Below are 19,005 nucleotides of genomic sequence, written 5' to 3'. Positions count from 1 at the left end.
TGTTTTTATGTTGAATGTTTTTATATTGTGGAATGATATTTTAAATTGTAAGTTGCTCGGAGCACTCTGGTGGAGAGCGACTAATTAAGAAATAAAGTGAAGTGAAGTGAAACTAACAAAATGTAGGATACTACAGCGATATAGGATGATGACATCTGGCTTGAAATCAGTCTACAGAAAAGGGATCTAAGAGTCTTGCAAGACCATAAGCTAAACACGAGTCAACAGTGTGACACAATGAAGCAATGTATCAAAAATGAAGGGAAACAGATTCAACCTAAATATTACGGAGAACTTCCTGATGCTCAGAGCTGTCAGACAGTGAAATATTCTGCCTTGGAGTCCAGTGGAGTCTCCTTATTTGGAGGATTTTATGCCAAAGCCAAATGGCTATCTGTTGGGAGTGTTTGAATGCATGTTCTTGCATGGCAGAATGGGGTTGGAGTAGATGGTCCTTGTGGTCTCTTCCAACTCTAAGATTCTATGAATCACACAGAAGTATAGAAAGTTTAGACTTATCCATGAGGTCTCTTCCAACTCTACTATTCTATGATTCTATGGGTTAAACTACTCTACCTTAGCTCTTTTGAGAAAAAGCACCCCACTCTTCTTTGAGAAGAGTGACAAAAGGTGCACACTCAGTTCGAACCTAGAAGAAGCACCAACCATCTCTACTCTCAATAGTATGGTGCCACTTCCGGTCTTTTCCAAAGCCAAGGCAGGAAAATCGTGGTGGTAGCCAAAGGCGGAGGGACACCCAACGTGGCAATGGTGATTTCTTCTCGACGTATTCATGGTTCATATCAAAATCCATAATTTTAGTCCACAAATCTGCCCTCGACATGTACATGAGATCGACTTACATGTGATTATGCTATCAAATCTGCTGTTGAACCCGAACTCTGCTTTGTATTAAAGGATATTTTTTGTACGATCTTAAGAGAAACCAGAGTATATTAAAGGATATTGATTTCAAAGCTGTAATTTTGTTGCTTTCCCTTGGAAACGGATCTTCCCATGCCAAAAGGGTCTCGCTGAGCAATAGGGGGAGAAATTACCTCTCTTCTCTGCCAATACTAGTTATGGAGGTAGAGGAAACATGCGTAAAGAACCTGCACCACTATTATTATCCCCCATTCTGCCTCTCACCCCTGTGGCTGGGAAATTTGAGATAGCGCCGGTTTCCTTGACAGTGAAGGAGAACAATGCAGAGGTACAACGTTGAACACAATGCATCCTTGTTACTATAGGAACCAGGCATTTCAAGCATAGGTCCAAGAGGGAAAGAAGAGCCATGCGCTCAAACCAGCCAATGGCAAACCGATTCCTCTGTTGGCAAACAGCAGGGTAGAGTCAGCAAGGCCTTGAAATGGGAATGAGGCCCAAGACCCTCCATTGTTCTTCTGTAGTGTAAATCTACATTCATTGTGGTTACATTGTGGTCATACTTTACCATCGTTTTGATGAATAACAACACTGCAATTGGTGTTGTATCTGTTTGTGTGCTACCTTGTTGTCCCATAATGCAACCAGGAATGCACATTGACCCTGCAATTCTGGTGACGAGTCCCACTGGAGGACCTAGAGATTCGTAGGGAGACCATATTAATCGAATCCACAAATAATCAAATATGGAAAAGTTAAATCCGTGAATGTGGAGACTGGGCTGTGCTTTGTGGAAAAGAATTGTGCTGTGGCCAATAAAGCACAATTTATGAATTTAATTTTTGCGGCTTTTATTGTTTGCGGATTTGATTAGCATGTTCTCTCTAGGTCCTTCAGAGCAATACTATGGTAACCTCCATTGGAAGTTGATACAGTAGAGTCTCACTTATCCAAGTTTCTGGATTATCCAAGCCATTTTTGTATTCAATGTTTTCAATATATCGTGATATTTTGGTGCTAAATTTGTAAATACAGTAATTTCAACATAACATTACTGCGTATTGAACTACTTTTTCTGTCAAATTTGTTGTATAACATGATGTTTTGGTGCTTAATTTGTAAAAACATAACCTAATGTTTAATAGGCTTTTCCTTAATAGGCTGTTTATTAGGCTTTTCCTTAATCCCTCCTTATTATCCAAGATATTCACTTATACAAGCTTCTGCCAGCCCGTTTAGCTTGGATAAGTGAGACTCTACTGTACCATAATGTTTTAATGCATACATGGTTTAATTACTCTTCAAACCTTACATTTACAGTGTTCCCTCACTACTTTGTGGTTCGCTTTTCATGGATTCGCTGTTTTGTGGTTTTTCAATAAACTCTAAAAGACTATTATTAAAAAAAATTGCAATTTACAGCCTAGGGAAGGGAGGAAAGAGAAACCAAAGGGAGAGAAAAGGAGCCCAAGAGACAACGGGAGGAGAAGGAGGTGATTTATCTACACACAATTGGTTGATAAAGACTTAAAATAGTGTATAACTATTATATATTGCACAAGATTTCCCTAGCCTAAAATGTTAAATTTTAATATATTGGTTTTATGGTTCCCGTCCCCTTGATCTGGTCATGTAAGTGTGATTTATTGTTATAATTGTATTGTTTTACTTTGTTTAATAATGTGTATTATGTTGTTATGTAATGTTTGTGTTTGCTTTTATGACTGTAAACCGCCCTGAGTCCCATCCGGGAGATAGGGTGGTATATAAATAAAGTTTTATTATTATTTTTTATTATTATAACTACTAAAATAATGTATAAATATTAAAATAAATATAGTGTCCCTACTATATTTTCACTTATTGCGGGTGGTCCTGGAATGTAACCCACACGATAAGTGAGAGAACACTGTAGACATTTTGTATTGTTTTAAATATGGTGTGAGCCACCTTGAGCCCCATTATCAGGGGAAAGGTAGGATGTAACAACGGCATACATAAAAGAACTAAGTGTGGATATAAAGTGCCAACATAAAGCCCATCATTGTGATGGTGAAGTTTGTGGCCACCTCACAGATCAACCCACCTGTTTTTGCCATCTGGAGCAAATGTAAGGAGGATGAAAGGTGGCAAGGAGATTGATTTGATGCAGACCTCAGTTAGGGTGAGACCTGCTTGGTATTCAACTGGAGAGCAGGATTCATCCTTCAGAGCCTTTAGACACTTGGCTGCTTACAAACCCAGAAGCAACTCAAAGCTCACACAATTGAGATGACAGTGCGACACACCATTTTGTTCATTTGCAATGTATAGCCCTTTATTGTATTACATTTGAGCGCAGCTTCCTTATCAATTCTAACCAGCATTTGGGTCAACAGAACCTCCAGTTCTTTCATCCTTCCACATGAGCCCTATGCGTGTGGTTCAGAAATAATGGAGATCTCTTGGATTATAATCGTCTCGTTTTCGTCTGAGTAAAACAGGGAGAAGGGAGAGAATCCAATGATTTCTTTGCTCTCATTTCTTGGGTTATCTCACCTTCATCTCATAAACTTGGTTCCCTGTTTATATCTGCAGCTTGGATAAATCTTCCAAATTAATTGTGCCTATGGATAGATTGGGATTATTTCTAGTAATAATTAATAAATAAAAATAATATGCAATGCAGCATAAAGCGGATAATCGCATTCAGAAAGTACCACTGTAAAGACGTGGAGAGGACGCACATTTGAATGTCCCGTCACTATAAACAAAAGAGGATCAAACCAAACTTTTTTTTCCTAACGTGACCAAATTCCATCTTGATTTTCTAGGGGCCATTTGAATATTGTGAAATGTTGGAGGGAATCCTGCACCTGTTTGTAGCAGATGAATTCCGCAAAGGGGTAGAGTGGCATGAAGGGACAAAGGGAAGTCATTCAAAAATGTGATTTCCCTTGCTGAATGGCTACAGTGCAAAGGGAGTTCAAAATTGGCTTGCATGTCAATGGGGCAGTGTCCCAGGCTTTAACTCAAATCTCGAAGGAAGCACAAAAGCTGCTGAACTTGGTCTCTCAAGCCAGGCTAGCACCTTGGAAAGCTCCCCTAAATTCTGATCTAAAACCTGGAGTAGTTTGCCCCTCCGCTATGGGAGGAATCAGCTCCATATCAACTCATTTTTCAGCAAAGCGGTACCACTGATTTCAGGGTGGGCATTTACGCGGAAGGTACAATTACCATGAAAATCAAACTGTGGAACAAATCAAAAGAGCATTCCTTTGCCTTTCACGTCTTGTATTAAGAGTGGACCACATCATTAGGGCAGCAGACGCCGGTGCCTCTCAGGCTGCAATAGCCCTTGGGGTTCTTGCTCAGGTATTGCTGGTGATAGTCTTCTGCGTAATAGAACTCTGGAGCCTCGCGGATCTCAGTAGTGATGGGACCAAAGCCATTCTCCGTCAACACCTGCCAGAAACAATGAAGCCCGTTATCAATGGGGGGAAGAAGAAAGAACAGTTCAGATCTGCCCATTGTCTGGGCCGGGCTGTGGCGCAGGCTGGTTAGCAACCAGCTGCAATAAATCACTCTGACCAAGAGGTCATGAGTTTGAGGCCAGACCATGTCGGGGTGAGCACCCGAGAATTAAAAATAAAATATAGCCCCTGCTCGTTGCTGACCTAAGTAACTTGAAAGATAGTTGCATCTATCAAGTAGGAAATTTAGGTACCACTTATATGTGGGGAGGCTAATGTCAGAGTAATTTGCAGCGCAGCAGTAGTTGATGGAATCGGTGGAACGCAGAACAAAGAGACACCCAGAGACTTTAGTAAAACTATATACAAGTTTTACTGTAAGCAGTAATAATCAAGACAAACAGACTTGCAGACAATGGACGAACACAGGACTTGACTCTCGCTCTAGGCAGACAGCACTCGACTCAACTCAGAACTGATGCAATCAGCAATGCACACACACTTGTGTCTGGACACTCCCCAGTTCCAGCCACACATCAAGGACATCACAGCTTCTTAGTAATTAACTCTTTCCAGACTATGTTACACTCTGGATGATGCAACCAGTATGCAATACAGGCAAGACACAAATTTCATTTAAACATTACCAATACACAAATCCCACATTAACAGCTAATTTACAACACTATAAAAATCACCCAGCTGCTGTTGGAATGAGAAAGTGCCATCGCAGTGGATGATGAAGCAGCTGCTTCCCTGTGGCCGGAATCAAGCATACCCTCAGGAAGCTGGAAACTGGAGAAGGTTTAAATTGCCTCTGTGTCTGTCTCTGTCTCTGTTCTATGTTATATGGCATTGAATGTTTGCCTTATATGTGTACAATGTGATCCGCCCTGAGTCCCCTGCGGGGTGAGAAGGGCGGAATATAAATACTGTAAGTAAATAAATAAATTAGGGGCACAGGGCTCCCATAAAACTGAAAAATCTCAAATATAAGCTAAAGTATATGGCAGCACCAACTCATATAATCCAGATAATTTGCATAAAATGCCAGTGTAGATGGGACCTAGGTCCTCCAGTGTGACTGGAGGGTGTTGAGCATAGAGTTGCACTAGAGGACATGAGGTTCCCAGGGGGAATATTTTAGTCAAAACCATGAATAATGAAATCAACAAAAGTCAAACCCACAAATGTGGAGTGTTGCTTATTTGCCAGTTGCAGAAAGAACAGAAGGAAAAATGTGTTCAGCAACCATATCTGGAAAGCATCAGAATCTTTGCAAATGCCAAAAGTAACAACAACAACAACAAGAACAACAACATTCATTTACATCCTGCCTTTCTCCCAATAATGGGTCTTAAGAAGCTAACAACATGTTAAAAGCAATGCAAATTAAAATTATAGAAGTCATTAATAAAGGTATAAAAGGTAAAGGTTTTCCCCTGACGTTAAGTCCAGTCATGTCTGACTCTGGGGGTTGATGCTCATCTCCATTTCTAAGCCGAAGAGCCGGCGTTGTCCATAGACACCTCCAAGGTCATGTGGCCGCCATGACTGCATGGAACGCCGTTACCTTCCCGTCGGAGCGTTACCTATTGATCTACTCACATTTGCATGTTTTCGAACTGCTAGGTTGGCAGGAGCTGGAGCTAACAGCGGGCGCTCACTCCGCTCCCGGGATTTGAACCTGGGACCTTTCGGTCTGCAAGTTCAGCAGCTCAGTGCTTTAACACACTTCGCCACTGGGGTGAAGTATAAATATGAGTTATTTAACAAGCAATTAAACAATTTCAAAAACTAAATGCTAAATGTTAAAGACATAAAAATCCATTAAAAGATCATGGATTTCGGGGAGATAGGGCGGAATATAAAGTCTTATTTTTATTACTAGCTGTACCTGGCCACACGTGAAAAATGCCTGTAGGAGACCCTGCACCCTTTCTGTGTCTAGGTCTCAGAGCTTCAGTCTCACGTAACTACCCATGAGTGGCAAGGAGGCGGGCTTAGCCATCCCTTGCAGCCCCGCCCACACAAGTTGCTAAAGAGTGGAGAATGAGTGCCCATTGCTTGTGCCGTTGCTAAAGGGAGGAGCCGTCTGTTAGGACAGTAGCTAAGGGAGGAGGAGACTGATTGGCGGTTGCTTAGAGGGTTGATTTTACCTTTTTCAGGTGTCTCAGGTTTGTGAGAGTAGGCTTAAAACCCAGAGAAGTTCAAATGCTATGCTGTGTCCAAATTTCATAAAATTCGGTGGAGTAGTTTGGGAGATATGAGGTCCCTGACTGACGAACATTACATTTTTATTTATATAGATTATTATTACAATTATTATTACAAACCTTGGGGCCCCTGGTAGCACAGTGTGTTAAAACGCTGAGATGCTGAACTTGCGGACCAAAAGGTTCCAGGTTCAAATCCCGGGAGCAGAATGAGCGCCCGCTGTTAGCCCCAGCTTCTACCAACCTAGCAGTTCGAAAACATGCAAATGTGAGTAGATCAATAGGTACTGCTCCGGCAGGAAGGTAACAGCGCTCCATGCAGTCATGCCGGCCACATGACCTTGGAGGTGTCTACGGACAACGCTGGTTCTTCGGCTTAGAAATGGAGATGAGCACCAACCCCCAGAGACAGTCACGACTGGACTTAATGTCAGGGGAAAACCTTTACCTTTTACCTATTACAAACCTTTAAAATAGCAGTGCCTGTGAATGTATCTTCAAGTTGGTTACTAACATACATACATCAATCTCATGAATTTTACAAGGTTTTTTAAGGGAAGGAATACTCAGGGGTGGCTTTGCCAGTTCCCTCCTTTAAAATACAGCCAATGGGACATGGTATTTGTTGATAATCTCCTATGCAAATAGTAATCAAGGCAGTCCCTGCTAAGCTTTCAGGATCAGATAAAATCTGGTGCCTTTCAACCCTCTGCACAGGCTTGATGTTGGTAAGTTATACCTGCATAGACTTCAATTGAATGTTAGAACAGGTTGGAGTCAATGGCCCAGGAGACTGATTTTAACTCTATGATTGACCTCTCTTCAAAACATATAAGAAGACACAGTAATAGGTAAAGAAGGTATTTAGGTTTAGTAATTAATCAAAATGGAGACTGTAGTCAAGAAATCAAAAGAAAAAGACTTGGAAAGACAGCTTTAGGTAAAGTAGCTAAGATTCTCAAAGTACAAAGGCATCTAATTCAACCTCAAATTCAGAATAATTCAGGTCAAAATATTTCTGATTTCTATGGATGCATGCGAAATCTGGACAGTGAGGAGAGTTGGCTGGAAGAGAATCAACTCTATTTATTATTTATTTATTTACAGTATTTATATTCCGCCCTTCTCACCCCGAAGGGGACTCAGGGCAGATTACAATGAACACATATATGGCAAACATTCAATGCCAACAGACAAACAACATTCAGTTTTAGACAGACACAGAGGCATTTTTTAACATCTTTTCCAGCTTCATGATTCCGGTCACAGGGGGAGCTGTTGCTTCACCGTCCATTGGTGGCTGTTCTTCCTCTTCTTTTCCTTGTGAGCAGTTTTATGGTGTTGTAGATTAGTTAAAATAGCCTCCCGCATAAAGCGTCCCTAAATTTTCCCTACTTGACAGATGCAACTGTCTTTCGGGGCTGCTAGGTCAACAGCAAGCCGGGGCTATTTTTTTTTTTTTATGGTCGGAGGCTTAACCCGACCCGGGCTTCGAACTCATGACCTCTCGGTCAGTAGTGATTTATAGCAGCTGGTTACTAGCCAGCTGCGCCACAGCCCGGCCCCCTAGTGCTGGAGAAGTGATCTACCAATGCAATGACCTGTTAAAAGAACAAATGAATGGGTCTGAGAGCAATGAGTGTTTAATAGAAGCCAAAACGAGGCTATCATACTTTGAGTGTATCATGTGATAACATGATTAATTGAGGGAAAAAACATGATGTTTGATAATGTTGAAGGTGGTAGGGAAAGAGTAAAACTGCACTCTTTGACCCAAGCAAAGATGCCATGGCTATCCAGAATTAGCAAGATCGGAGGTCGTGGAGACCTCTCATTCATAGGATTGACATAAATCAAGACTGACCTGATGGCAAATAGTAATGAAGAGACAGCATGAATTTAAAGCAGTCCATCTCTTATTTGCTAGATCCACTTTTAAAGAAAGAGAATAGATTGGAGAGCAGCAATAAGCTGATTCCATCCGTATTTTCCCACTTCACCTGCCCTTCCTAACGACTTGGTGAATCAGGGCCCTTAAAGCAGACAGAGCAGGCTGGATCAGACTCAAGTATCTTCGCAATGTCAAGTATCCTTTATGCGGTTCCAGGAAAGCAGAAAACAAAAGTCACTTTTCTCTACACCTGGTAACCTGTGATCCAGAAACAGTGGAAAGCAAGCAATTGGGAGGGCAGAGACTTGTCGTTCACTTCTGTTCTTCTACAGAGGATAAAAAGAAGAACATGGTCACACAGCCCGAAAGACATACAACAACCCTGTGATCCCAGCCATGAAAGCCTTCGACAACACATAAAAAGAAGAACTTCAGTCCTGGCTGGTCTCCTTATAGCTTCCCCCATGTTTGTTGCCAGCTTGGCTTCCAACCTTAGATATACTACTGGCACATAATGAATCAGGGAAGGCAGCCTAGATGCTGATCTCCTGGCATTGGTCAGCTGGCAAAGCTTCTGCTAACACACATAAAACAGAACTATGGCTAAGGACAGCCCTGTCAGACCTTGAAGTAAAAGAGGGCATCAAAAGTGTATATTATCCACTGGGGTTTTCTCCTGATATCAAGGGTGCAAGAAATACTACAGGCCCAAGGGATCTGATTATTCATTCACTCAAGAGGTGCCACCAGCCACAATGGACACAGAAACCTCTAGCTGTCCAGACTGGCCAGCCCAACCTATAAACAGATGAATATCAAAAAGCCAGGCTGTGATTTGTTCACCAAGTTATAGAAGAGAATAATAGAATCCAAGAGTTGGATCATCATGCGACATGCGGGGCTTGAGGAATCCAAGGTTGGAGTTAAAATTGCTGGAAGAAACATTAACAACCTTAGGTATGCAGATGATACCACTCTGATGGCCGAAAGCGAGGAGGAGCTGAGGAGCCTTATCACCAGGGTGAACAAAGAAAGTGCAAAAGCTGGGTTGCAGTTAAATATCAAGAAAACCAAGATCATGGCAACTACACCTATTGATAACTGGCAAATAGAGGGAGAAAACGTGGAGGCAGTGACAGACTTTATATTTCTAGGCACGAAGATCACTGCAGATGCAGACTGCAGCCAGGAAATCAGAAGACGTTTCCTTCTTGGGGGGAGAGGAATGGCCAACCTGGACAAAAGAGTGAAGAGCAGAGACATCACACTGGCAACGAAGGACCGCATAGTCAAAGCAATGGTATTCCCCATAGTAACCTATGGCTGCGAGAGCTGGACCATAAGGAAGGCTGAGCGAAGGAAGATAGACGCTTTTGAACTTTGGTGCTGGAAGAAAATCCTGAGAGTTCCTTGGACCGCAAGAAGAATCCAACCAGTCCATCCTCTAGGGAATAATGCCCAATGGCTGCTCACTGGAGAGAAGGATATTGGAGGCAAAGCTGAAGTATTTTGGCCACATTATGAGGAGACAGGAAAGCTTGGAGAAGATCAAGATGCTGGGGAAAATGGAAGGAAAAAGGAAGAGAGGTCGACCAAGGGCAAGATGGATGGACGGTATCCTTGAAGTGACTGGCTTGACCTTGAAGGAACTGGGGGCAGTGACGGCCGACAGGGAGCTCTGGCGTGGACTGGTCCAGGAGGTCACGAAGAGTCGGATATGACTAAACAACTGAGCAGCAGCAGCAGCAAGAGTTGGAGGAGACCACAAAGGCCACCCCACTCCAACCCAATTTTGCTATCTAATAAGTCTTCCTGACCAATGGCCATCTAGCCTCTGTTTCAAAACTTCCAGAGAAGGAGGGTCCGCTGGGCTCTCTAGCAACCATGTATCCCACTGTTGAACAACTTTTACAGTTGGGAAACCTCGATGTGGTATTCTTTCAGAGAGTTAAACATGACTATCATGTACCTTCGTAACATCTCCTCTCCAAACTAAACATAACCAGCTCTCTAAGCCACTCCTCACAAGAGCAAAATTGAGTGGCAATATTATTTCCCTCAGTCTAGACTAGAGTTTCTCAAACTGTGCTCCTCCAGGTGTTTTTGACTTCACCTCCTAGAAATCCTAGCCAGTTTACCGTGTTTCCCCGAAAATAAGACAGTGTCTTATATTAATTTTTGCTCCCAAAGATGCACTAGGTCTTGTTTTCAGGGGAGTCTTATTTTTCCACGAAGAAGAATTCACATTTATTGTTGAACAAAAAATGAACATTATATACTGTACAGTAGTTGTCATCACAAACCAGCATAACCAGACAAACTGTGAATCCTATCAAGAATTTCTTGTTATTACCATTATTTCCATGTACAACACTCTATGGTATGTACATTTACCGATCCTGCATGCTCTGGTGTTCTGTTCAGTGGTCATGCTTCCAAACAAAAACTTTGCTAGGTCTTACTTTCAGGGGAGGCCTTATATTTAGCAATTCAGCAAAACCTCTACTAGGTCTTATTTTCCGGGGATGTCTTATTTTCAGGGAAACAGGGTATCAGCTGTTAGGAACAGTGGAAGCTGAAGTCCAAAACACCTGGAGGACCAAAGGTTGAGACCCACTGGTTTAGACACCACGTTCCTGCTGATGCAGCCTAGAATTGCATTGGTTTATGTCTCAAAAAAAGTTGATTGAGACACATTGGATGCTTTCCATTTTCCTTTCCCTGATGCCCCAGTGAGCAAGCAGATATTAACCAGTATGCCCGAGTGTTTCTTTGGATCAGAAGAATGGCGTGAACTCCAATTCCTTCTTTTTACTGGGCAGACCTAACCAACAAGACAGCGTCTATCAAGTTATCTTTGAAAAAAACTAATTAAAGAGGACACAGTGATGGAATGGGATAGGATGGAGACAAGGGAAAAGATAGGGAGTATGTGGAAGAAAAGTAAATACTATATATACTCGAGTATAAGCCTAGTTTTTCAGCCCTTTTTTAGGACTGAAAAAAAACCTCCTCGGCTTATACTCGGGTGAGGGTCCTGGTGGGCTTTAATTCAGGTTGGCTTATACTCAAGTATATATGTTATATTTATTATTTTTCTCTATTATTATTGGTATTGTCACATTTATTATTTTACTCTATTAATTATTATTATTACATTTATTATTTTACTCTATTATTGTTGTTAACTTTTACATTTATTTTACTCTATTTTTATTATTATTAATACATTTATTGGAGCCCCCGGTGGCCTAGGGGTTAAAAAAGCCTTGTGACTTGAAGGTTGGGTTGCTGACCTAAAAGGTGCCAGGTTCGAATCCCACCCGGGGAGAGCGCGGATGAGCTCCCTCTATCAGCTCCAGCTCCATGCGGTGACATGAGAGAAGCCTCCCACAAGGATGGTAAAACATCAAAACATCCGGGCATCCCCTGGGCAACGTCCTTGCAGACAGCCAATTCTCTCACTCCAGAAGCAACTCTGGTTGCTCCTGACACAGAAAAAAAATACATTATTTTTCTCTGTTTATTATTACATTTATTATTTTACTGCATTAATTATTAGTATTATTACATTTATTATTTCACTCTATTATTATTAAATGCACGCATAAACACATTTACATTGAAGAAGATTAAAATAATGATTTAATCAGAGTTGAACAGTCATATCTTAAATTACAGTTTGATGTAAAGATTCAAAAACATTTAAACTACTGATGCCTCAATTAATGTAATTTTATTGGTATCTCGGCTTATACTGGAGTCAATGTTTTCCCAGTTTTTGGGGGGTAAAATTAGGTGCCTCGGCTTATATTCGGGTCAGCTTATACTCGAGTATACACATCAAAACATCCGGACGTCCCCTGGGCAACGTCCTTGCAGACAGTCAATTCTCTCACACCAGAAGTGACATGCAATTTCTCAAGTCACTCCTGACTTGGAAAAAAAAAATCATCACCATGTTTCATGTCCATAAAAGTGAGCCTGCGTTTATCCATGTATAGGTACAATTGCTGGAAGTACATGGCTGCAGAAGTCTATTCTGTTTAGTGTTTGCCACTGTTTACAGCAGATTGGTGCCCAGTTTGCCAGCTCAAAATCCTTCTCATAGATAGCTATGACCTCCTTTGGCTTGAAATGCTTATCTCCATTCGTGGCACCCTCAAAGGGAAATCTGGTGGCGCCTGACTCCACACTATTTTAGAGCTTTCCAAATATAATTTCACAACACATTACAGGCAGTTCCCAAGTTACAAAACAAGACAGGTTCTGTGAGTTTGTCCTGAAGTTAAATTTGCAAGTCGGAACAGGTAATTTTTTTCAGTGTAACTCCCGTCAAGTATGTATATATGAAGCCTGAGCTAGCATAGGAAAGGGTGAATAATAATAGTAATAATAATAATAATAATAATAATAATAATAATAATAATAACAACTTTATTCTTATACCCTGCCCCATCTCCCCGAAGGGACTCGGGGTGGCTTACATGGGGCCTTGCCCAACACAACAATGTAACAACAACAACAAGACAATAAAACAAATATCCCAACAATAAAACATCAGCATCACTAAAACAGTCATAAAAATCAACATACAGAATAAAATGTTAAAAACAAGAGACTAATACACGGATCTGGGCCAAAATGCAGAATATTTCAAAAAGGGGAGAGGTAGTTTCACAGCTAAAATAGTCAATAAAGTGCAATATAATACTGGCAACACCCCTGTGGTGCTCGCTTGGCAGCCTGTGCCTCTGTTCAGAAGATTTCACCTCACTTTCTGTCCCTGCAATAACTGGATTTTGAAAAATTTCGCATGTTGTGAAAACCTGGCCTGGACATAAGCTTCACTTGAGACCTTTTCCGCATAATAACTCTTCCAGTAGTGAATTCCTTTCCTAGTAGATTTCTCTCTATTTATGTTGTCTTACCCCGTTCTAACTAGAATCCTTTGCAAGTCAAATGTTTCTAACTTGGGGACTGCCTGTAATTGAGTTTTATAGCAAACTAGCTTGGGGACCTGGTGGTGGTTGGTGGTTCAAAACCGCAGGACAGGGAGAGCTCCTGCTGTTAGCCCCAGCTTCTGCCAACCTAGCAGTTCTAAGACATACAAATGTGAGTAGATCAATAGGCACCGCCTTGGTGGGAAGGTAAACAGTGCTCCATGCAATCATGCCGGCCAAATGACCTAGGAGGTGTCTATGGACAATAATAATAATAATAATAATAATAATAATAATAATAATAATAATAATAATTAAAAAAAAACTTTATTTATACCCCGCCACCATCTCCCCAACGGGGACTCGGGGCGGCTTACATGGGGCCATGCCCAAAACCATACAATATAACAAAATATAAAACAACATATCATAACACAAATTAATAATACAATAAATACTAACATACATTACAACCCAAAAATCAGAAAAAGCAATAAATGCAGGCTCTTTGGCTTAAAAATAGAAATGAGCTTCACCCCTAAGAGCCAAAAGGGGAAACCTTTACTTTTATCTGTACTTCATTGTTTCTAGGCATTGAATGTTTGCCTTTGTGTTGTGTATCCTGAGTCCACTCAGAGAGATAGGGCGGAATACAAATAAAGTATTGTTATTATTATTATTATTATTATTATTATTATTATTATTATTATTGACACAATGACGTTGTATGACACAGCAAACAAGATAGATATGCTGGATGTCGTATCACAAAATCACAAGTCAAACATTTCCCAAGCGTTTAGGACTGTGTGATGTATTTTCGGATGATGCGTGCAGATCCCAATAGGGTGGCCTTTTGCAGTTGGCAGATCGTAATTTTGTCAATGTCTTTTGTTTCCAAATGCTGGCTGAGATCTTTTGGCATGGCACCCAATGTGCCCATCACCACTGGGACCACCTGCACTGGTTTCTGCCAGAATCTTTGAAGTTCAAAGACTCTGCTGAAAGATGATCCCACCAGTTCTTTGCTGCTGGGAGGTGGTACTTGAGGCATAAGTTCCAATGAATCATTTGGGCCACATAGTTGTGCCTCTGTTTGTAGTCTGTCTGTGTGATTTTCTTACAGCAGCTGAGGATATGATCCATGGTTTCGTCAGCTTCCTTGCACAGTCTGCATTTTGGGTCATCAGCTGATTTTTCGATCTTGGCCTTAATTGCCTTTGTCCTGATGTCTTGCTCCTGGGCTGCAAGGATCAGGCCTTCTGTCTCCTTCTTCGGGGTCCCATTCGTGAGCCAGAGCCAGGTCTTCTCCTTATCAGCTTTTCCTTCAATTTTGTCAAGGAACTTTCCATGCAATGTTTTGTTGTGCCAGCTGTCAGCTCTAGTTTGTAGTGCGGTTTTCTTGTACAGGTTTTTTGTCTGCTGTGCTTTGAGGAGTTTCTGATTTTTGACTTCAATCAAAGCAGGTTCTTCACTTTGCTTTACATATTCTGCCAGGGCATGTTCTTCTTCTTTGACTGCTTGTTTGACTTGTAAGAGTCCTCTGCCCCCTGATCTTCTAGGCATATATAGCCAGTCAACATCACTGCGAGGGTGCAGTGAGTGATGAATGGTCATGAGTTTTCTTGTTTTTCTGTCCGAATTGTCCAGTTCCACCTGTGTCTAGTTTATGATGCCAGCAGTATATCTTATGACAGGTATGGCCCAGGTGTTTATGGCCTTGATGGTGTTGCCTCCATTGAGCTTGCTTCTGAGAATTTTTCTGACCCTTTGTGTGTATTCTTTACTGACCACAGTCTTCACATGTTCATGCTTGATGTTGTCCAGCTGTAATAAGCCCAGATATTTATAGGCCTCTGGCTGGTGACACTTTATTGTTTGGCCATTAGGCATATTTATGCCCTCACTTTCAATGGTTTTTCCCTTCTTCAATGCCACTGTCGAACATTTGTCCAAGCCAAACTCCATGCTGATATCAGTGCTAAAAATTCAGATAGTGTTAGTCAGAGACTGGAATTCAGTTTCCGTTTTTCCATACAGCTTCAGGTCATCCATGTACATCAGATGCGAAATTTTGTGAGAATTCTTAGATGTTTGATAGCCGAGATTTGTTTTTTGTAAGATTGTTGACAGAGGGATCATGGCAATAATGAAAAGCAGAGGGGACAATGAGTCTCCCTGGAAAATTCCTCTCCTGATGTTGACAAGTCCATAGCTTTCATTTCCAACAAACAGTTCAGTTTTCCAGTGCTCCATCATGTTTTCAATGAAGGTGCCAACGTTTTTACTAATCCCGATGGTGTCCAGGCACTTGATGATCCAGCTGTGTGGGAGTGAGTCAAAGGCCTTTTTGTAGTCAATCCACGTCATGTGAAGATTAGCTTTTCGGCTTTTACAGTTCTCCAGAATCATTTTGTCAATCAATAACTGGTCTTTTGTGCTCCTGCTTTTAAAAATAATAATTATTATTTTAACAACAAGATGAATCCACAGCAGACACTCTGCTGGCTGTTGAATTGGATCACACGTCAGACACTTCCCAAGTGTCTAGGACTGTGTGATGTATCGGCGAATAATGCAAGCAGATCCCAGTAAGGTGGCCTTCTGCAGCTGGCAGATGGTAATTTTGTCAGCACCGATTGTGTTTAAGTGCAGGCCAAGGCCTTTAGGCACTGCACTCAGTGTGCTGATCACTACTGGGACCACTTTGACTGGCTTGTGCCAGAGTCTTTATAGTTCGATCTTTAAATCCTCATATCGTGTCAACTTTTCCAGTTGTTTCTCCTCAATCCTGCCATCACCTGGGATTGCAACATCGACAATCCATACTTTGTCTTTATCTTTTTTGTATTATTATTATTATTTCAGTCATTTTTCCTCATTGGCTATGTGGTGCCAATGTGGTTGATGGCTGGGCCACAAGACCAGAGCTTGAATCCCTTCTTGAGAGACCCACTTAGTGACCTTTTGAACAAGTCACACTCTCTCAGCCCAAGAGGAAGGCATTGGAAAACCAAATCCGAACCATTATGGCCAAGAAAACTCTAGGATGGGATTGCTGTGAGTGAGAGCCAACTTGAAAGCACACGACAGCAAGGCAGAGAAGTTCTCCTTTCTTTCTTTCCAGGTAGGAGCCTGTCATGCTCTTGATGCATCTGAGAAAAGAAGCAGGCAAGATGTCTGGGATTGGGGGGGGTGGGGGGGTGAGGAAGAGGAGTGTGAGGAATGTCGGATGACTTTCCAAGAGAACTTGGCATTTGCCAGCCCTCTCCTCCCTGCCAGCCATGGAACAGCAGTGGCTTGGCAAGAAATGAAGAGACAGATGTCAGTCTCATCTGGTCGCCTTGGCGCCAGTGGTTGGTTTCAAATGAACAGCGGAGCCAAGCAAGCACCGGGGTCTTTGTGCCCAGAGAGAAAGGAAATGAGCAAAGCTTTCACTGGTCAGCGCCTCCCTCTCCTGAAGCTTGCGCTGGGTTTGGGCTTGCAAGGCAAAAGAATGGGCAAGCATTAAAGAAAGAAAGAAAGAAAGAAAGAAAGAGGAAGCACTGACAGGCCAATATAGTACAAAGGAGGCAAGCTAGCGTTGTGGGGATGGAGCGCAAAGAAAAGCTTAGATAATCTTTCAGAAAATTTGGGAAGCCAGGAGTTGACTGTCTGGAGATATTCGGAGTTCAAAATAGGATGTTCACTCAAGCTGTAATATATAAATGTAAAATACTGGGCCACTGATTTCACAGCAGGATGGTGCTGATGCAAAAGCAGAGCTTGGAGAAAGTTTATTTCCTAGAATGGCTGGGGGATTCTGGCAGCTGTAGTCCAAAAAAGAAACCTTCTCTGACCTCTGCATGGGAGTCTGCATTAAGCGCATCCCATTTAAACTTGTATGTTACTGCGTGGAGAGCGGTAGACTAAGTTAACAAGAAAAACATTTAAAAAATAATAATTACGATGTTAAGCAGCCATTCAGTTAAACTATGGGTGCATCTATACTGTAGAATTAGTCCAGTTTGACATCACTTCAACCTTCATGGCTCAATACTATGGGAATCATGAGATTCACAGTTTTACAAGAACTTTAGCCTTCTCTGCCAAAGAACTTTGGTGCCTCATTAAATTGCAAGTCCCAGGATTCCATATTATTGAGCCGTGACAGTTAGAATGATGTCGAACTGCATTAATTCTCAGTGTAAATATTTCCTAAGATTCCCGAAGACCAGGGTTTGGGTTTCTCTTGAGTGATTGAAACCCATTTTGCCATGGGCATTTTGCATCCATGCAAGATGGTAAAGTGACCAGAAAAGAAAGGCACTACAAGGAAAGGTTGAAAGACTTGGGAATATTTAGCCTGGAGAAGAGAGGACAGAAGTTGATACAGCCATCTTTAAATATCCAAGGAATCACTATGCCAAAGATGAGAAGAGGCTGTAGCGTGGTACAGGATGTAAATAATAATAATAATAATAATAATAATAATAATAATAATAATAATAATAATAGTAATAATTCGTTGGTGCAAGGAAACCAATGAAACCATTGATCATATCCTCAGCTGCTGTATGAAAATCGCACAGACAGACTACAAACAGAGAAAACAGGATTTGCCAGACTTTGATGATGGGAATACTTTGTTGGGAGGCCCTGAGAAAACAGGATTTGCCAGACTTTGATGATGGGAATACTTTGTTGGGAGGTGTTAGCTGGCCCTGATTGTTTCCTGTTTGGAATTCCCTTGTTTTCAGAGTGGTGTTGTTTGCGATATTTTATGTGCTTCTACTGTCTGTGGCCCTGAGAAAACAGGATTTGCCAGACTTTGATGATGGGAATACTTTGTTGGGAGGTGTTAGCTGGCCCTGATTGTTTCCTGTGTGGAATTCCCCTGTTTATTTACTGTCCTGGTTTTAGAGATTATATTGTTCTGCATTATTCTATCCCAGTAACTATTTCATATTAAAGAAGAATCTCACTTATCCAACATTCGCTTATACAATGTTCTGGATTATCCAACGCAGTCTGCCTTTTCATAATCAATGTTTTTGTAGTCAGTGTTTTAAATTCATTGTGATATTTTAGTGGTAAATTTGTAAATACAGTACAGTAGAGTCTCACTTATCCAACATAAACGGGCCGGCAGAACGTTGGATAAGCGAATATGTTGGATAATGAGAAATTAAGGATAACCCTATTAAACATCAAATTAAGATTTTACAAATTAAGCACCAAAACATCATGTTAGACAACAAATTTGTCAGAAAAAGTAGTTCAGTACACAGTAATGCTATATAATAATTACTGTATTTATGAATTTAGCACCAAAATATCACGATATATTGAAAGCATTGACTACAAAAATGCGTTGGATAATCCAGAACGTTGGATAAGCAAGTGTTGGATAAGTGAGACTCTACTGTAAATACTACATAGCATTACTGCGCATGGAACTACTTTTTCTGTCAAATTTGTTGTATAATATGATGTTTTGGTGCTTAATTTGTATAACGATTACCTAATTTGATGTTTAATTGGCTTTTCCTGAATCCCTTCTTATTATCCAACATATTCACTTATCCTGCCGGCCTGTTTACGTTGGATAAGTGAGACTCTACTGTATATTTCTAATC

General features: G+C 41.3%; 1 protein-coding gene across 2 annotated transcripts in view; it reads right to left on the bottom strand.

Moving 5' to 3' along the window:
* Nucleotides 1–3,175: 3,175 nt before the first annotated feature.
* Nucleotides 3,176–19,005, bottom strand: part of msra (methionine sulfoxide reductase A) — a 268,183-nt gene continuing 252,353 nt past the window's right edge. For both annotated transcript variants that reach the window (XM_003219661.4, XM_062969408.1), the window contains exon 6: nt 3,176–4,329. In XM_003219661.4, coding sequence (XP_003219709.3) covers nt 4,162–4,329 — 168 coding nt within the window. In that variant the 3' untranslated portion in view covers nt 3,176–4,161. The remainder of the gene's footprint in view (nt 4,330–19,005) is intronic.

The sequence above is a fragment of the Anolis carolinensis genome, chromosome 1, assembly GCF_035594765.1.
Source record: "Anolis carolinensis isolate JA03-04 chromosome 1, rAnoCar3.1.pri, whole genome shotgun sequence".
In the NCBI taxonomy this organism is placed as follows: domain Eukaryota; kingdom Metazoa; phylum Chordata; class Lepidosauria; order Squamata; family Dactyloidae; genus Anolis; species Anolis carolinensis.
This window is presented reverse-complemented; position numbering and strand designations above follow the sequence as displayed.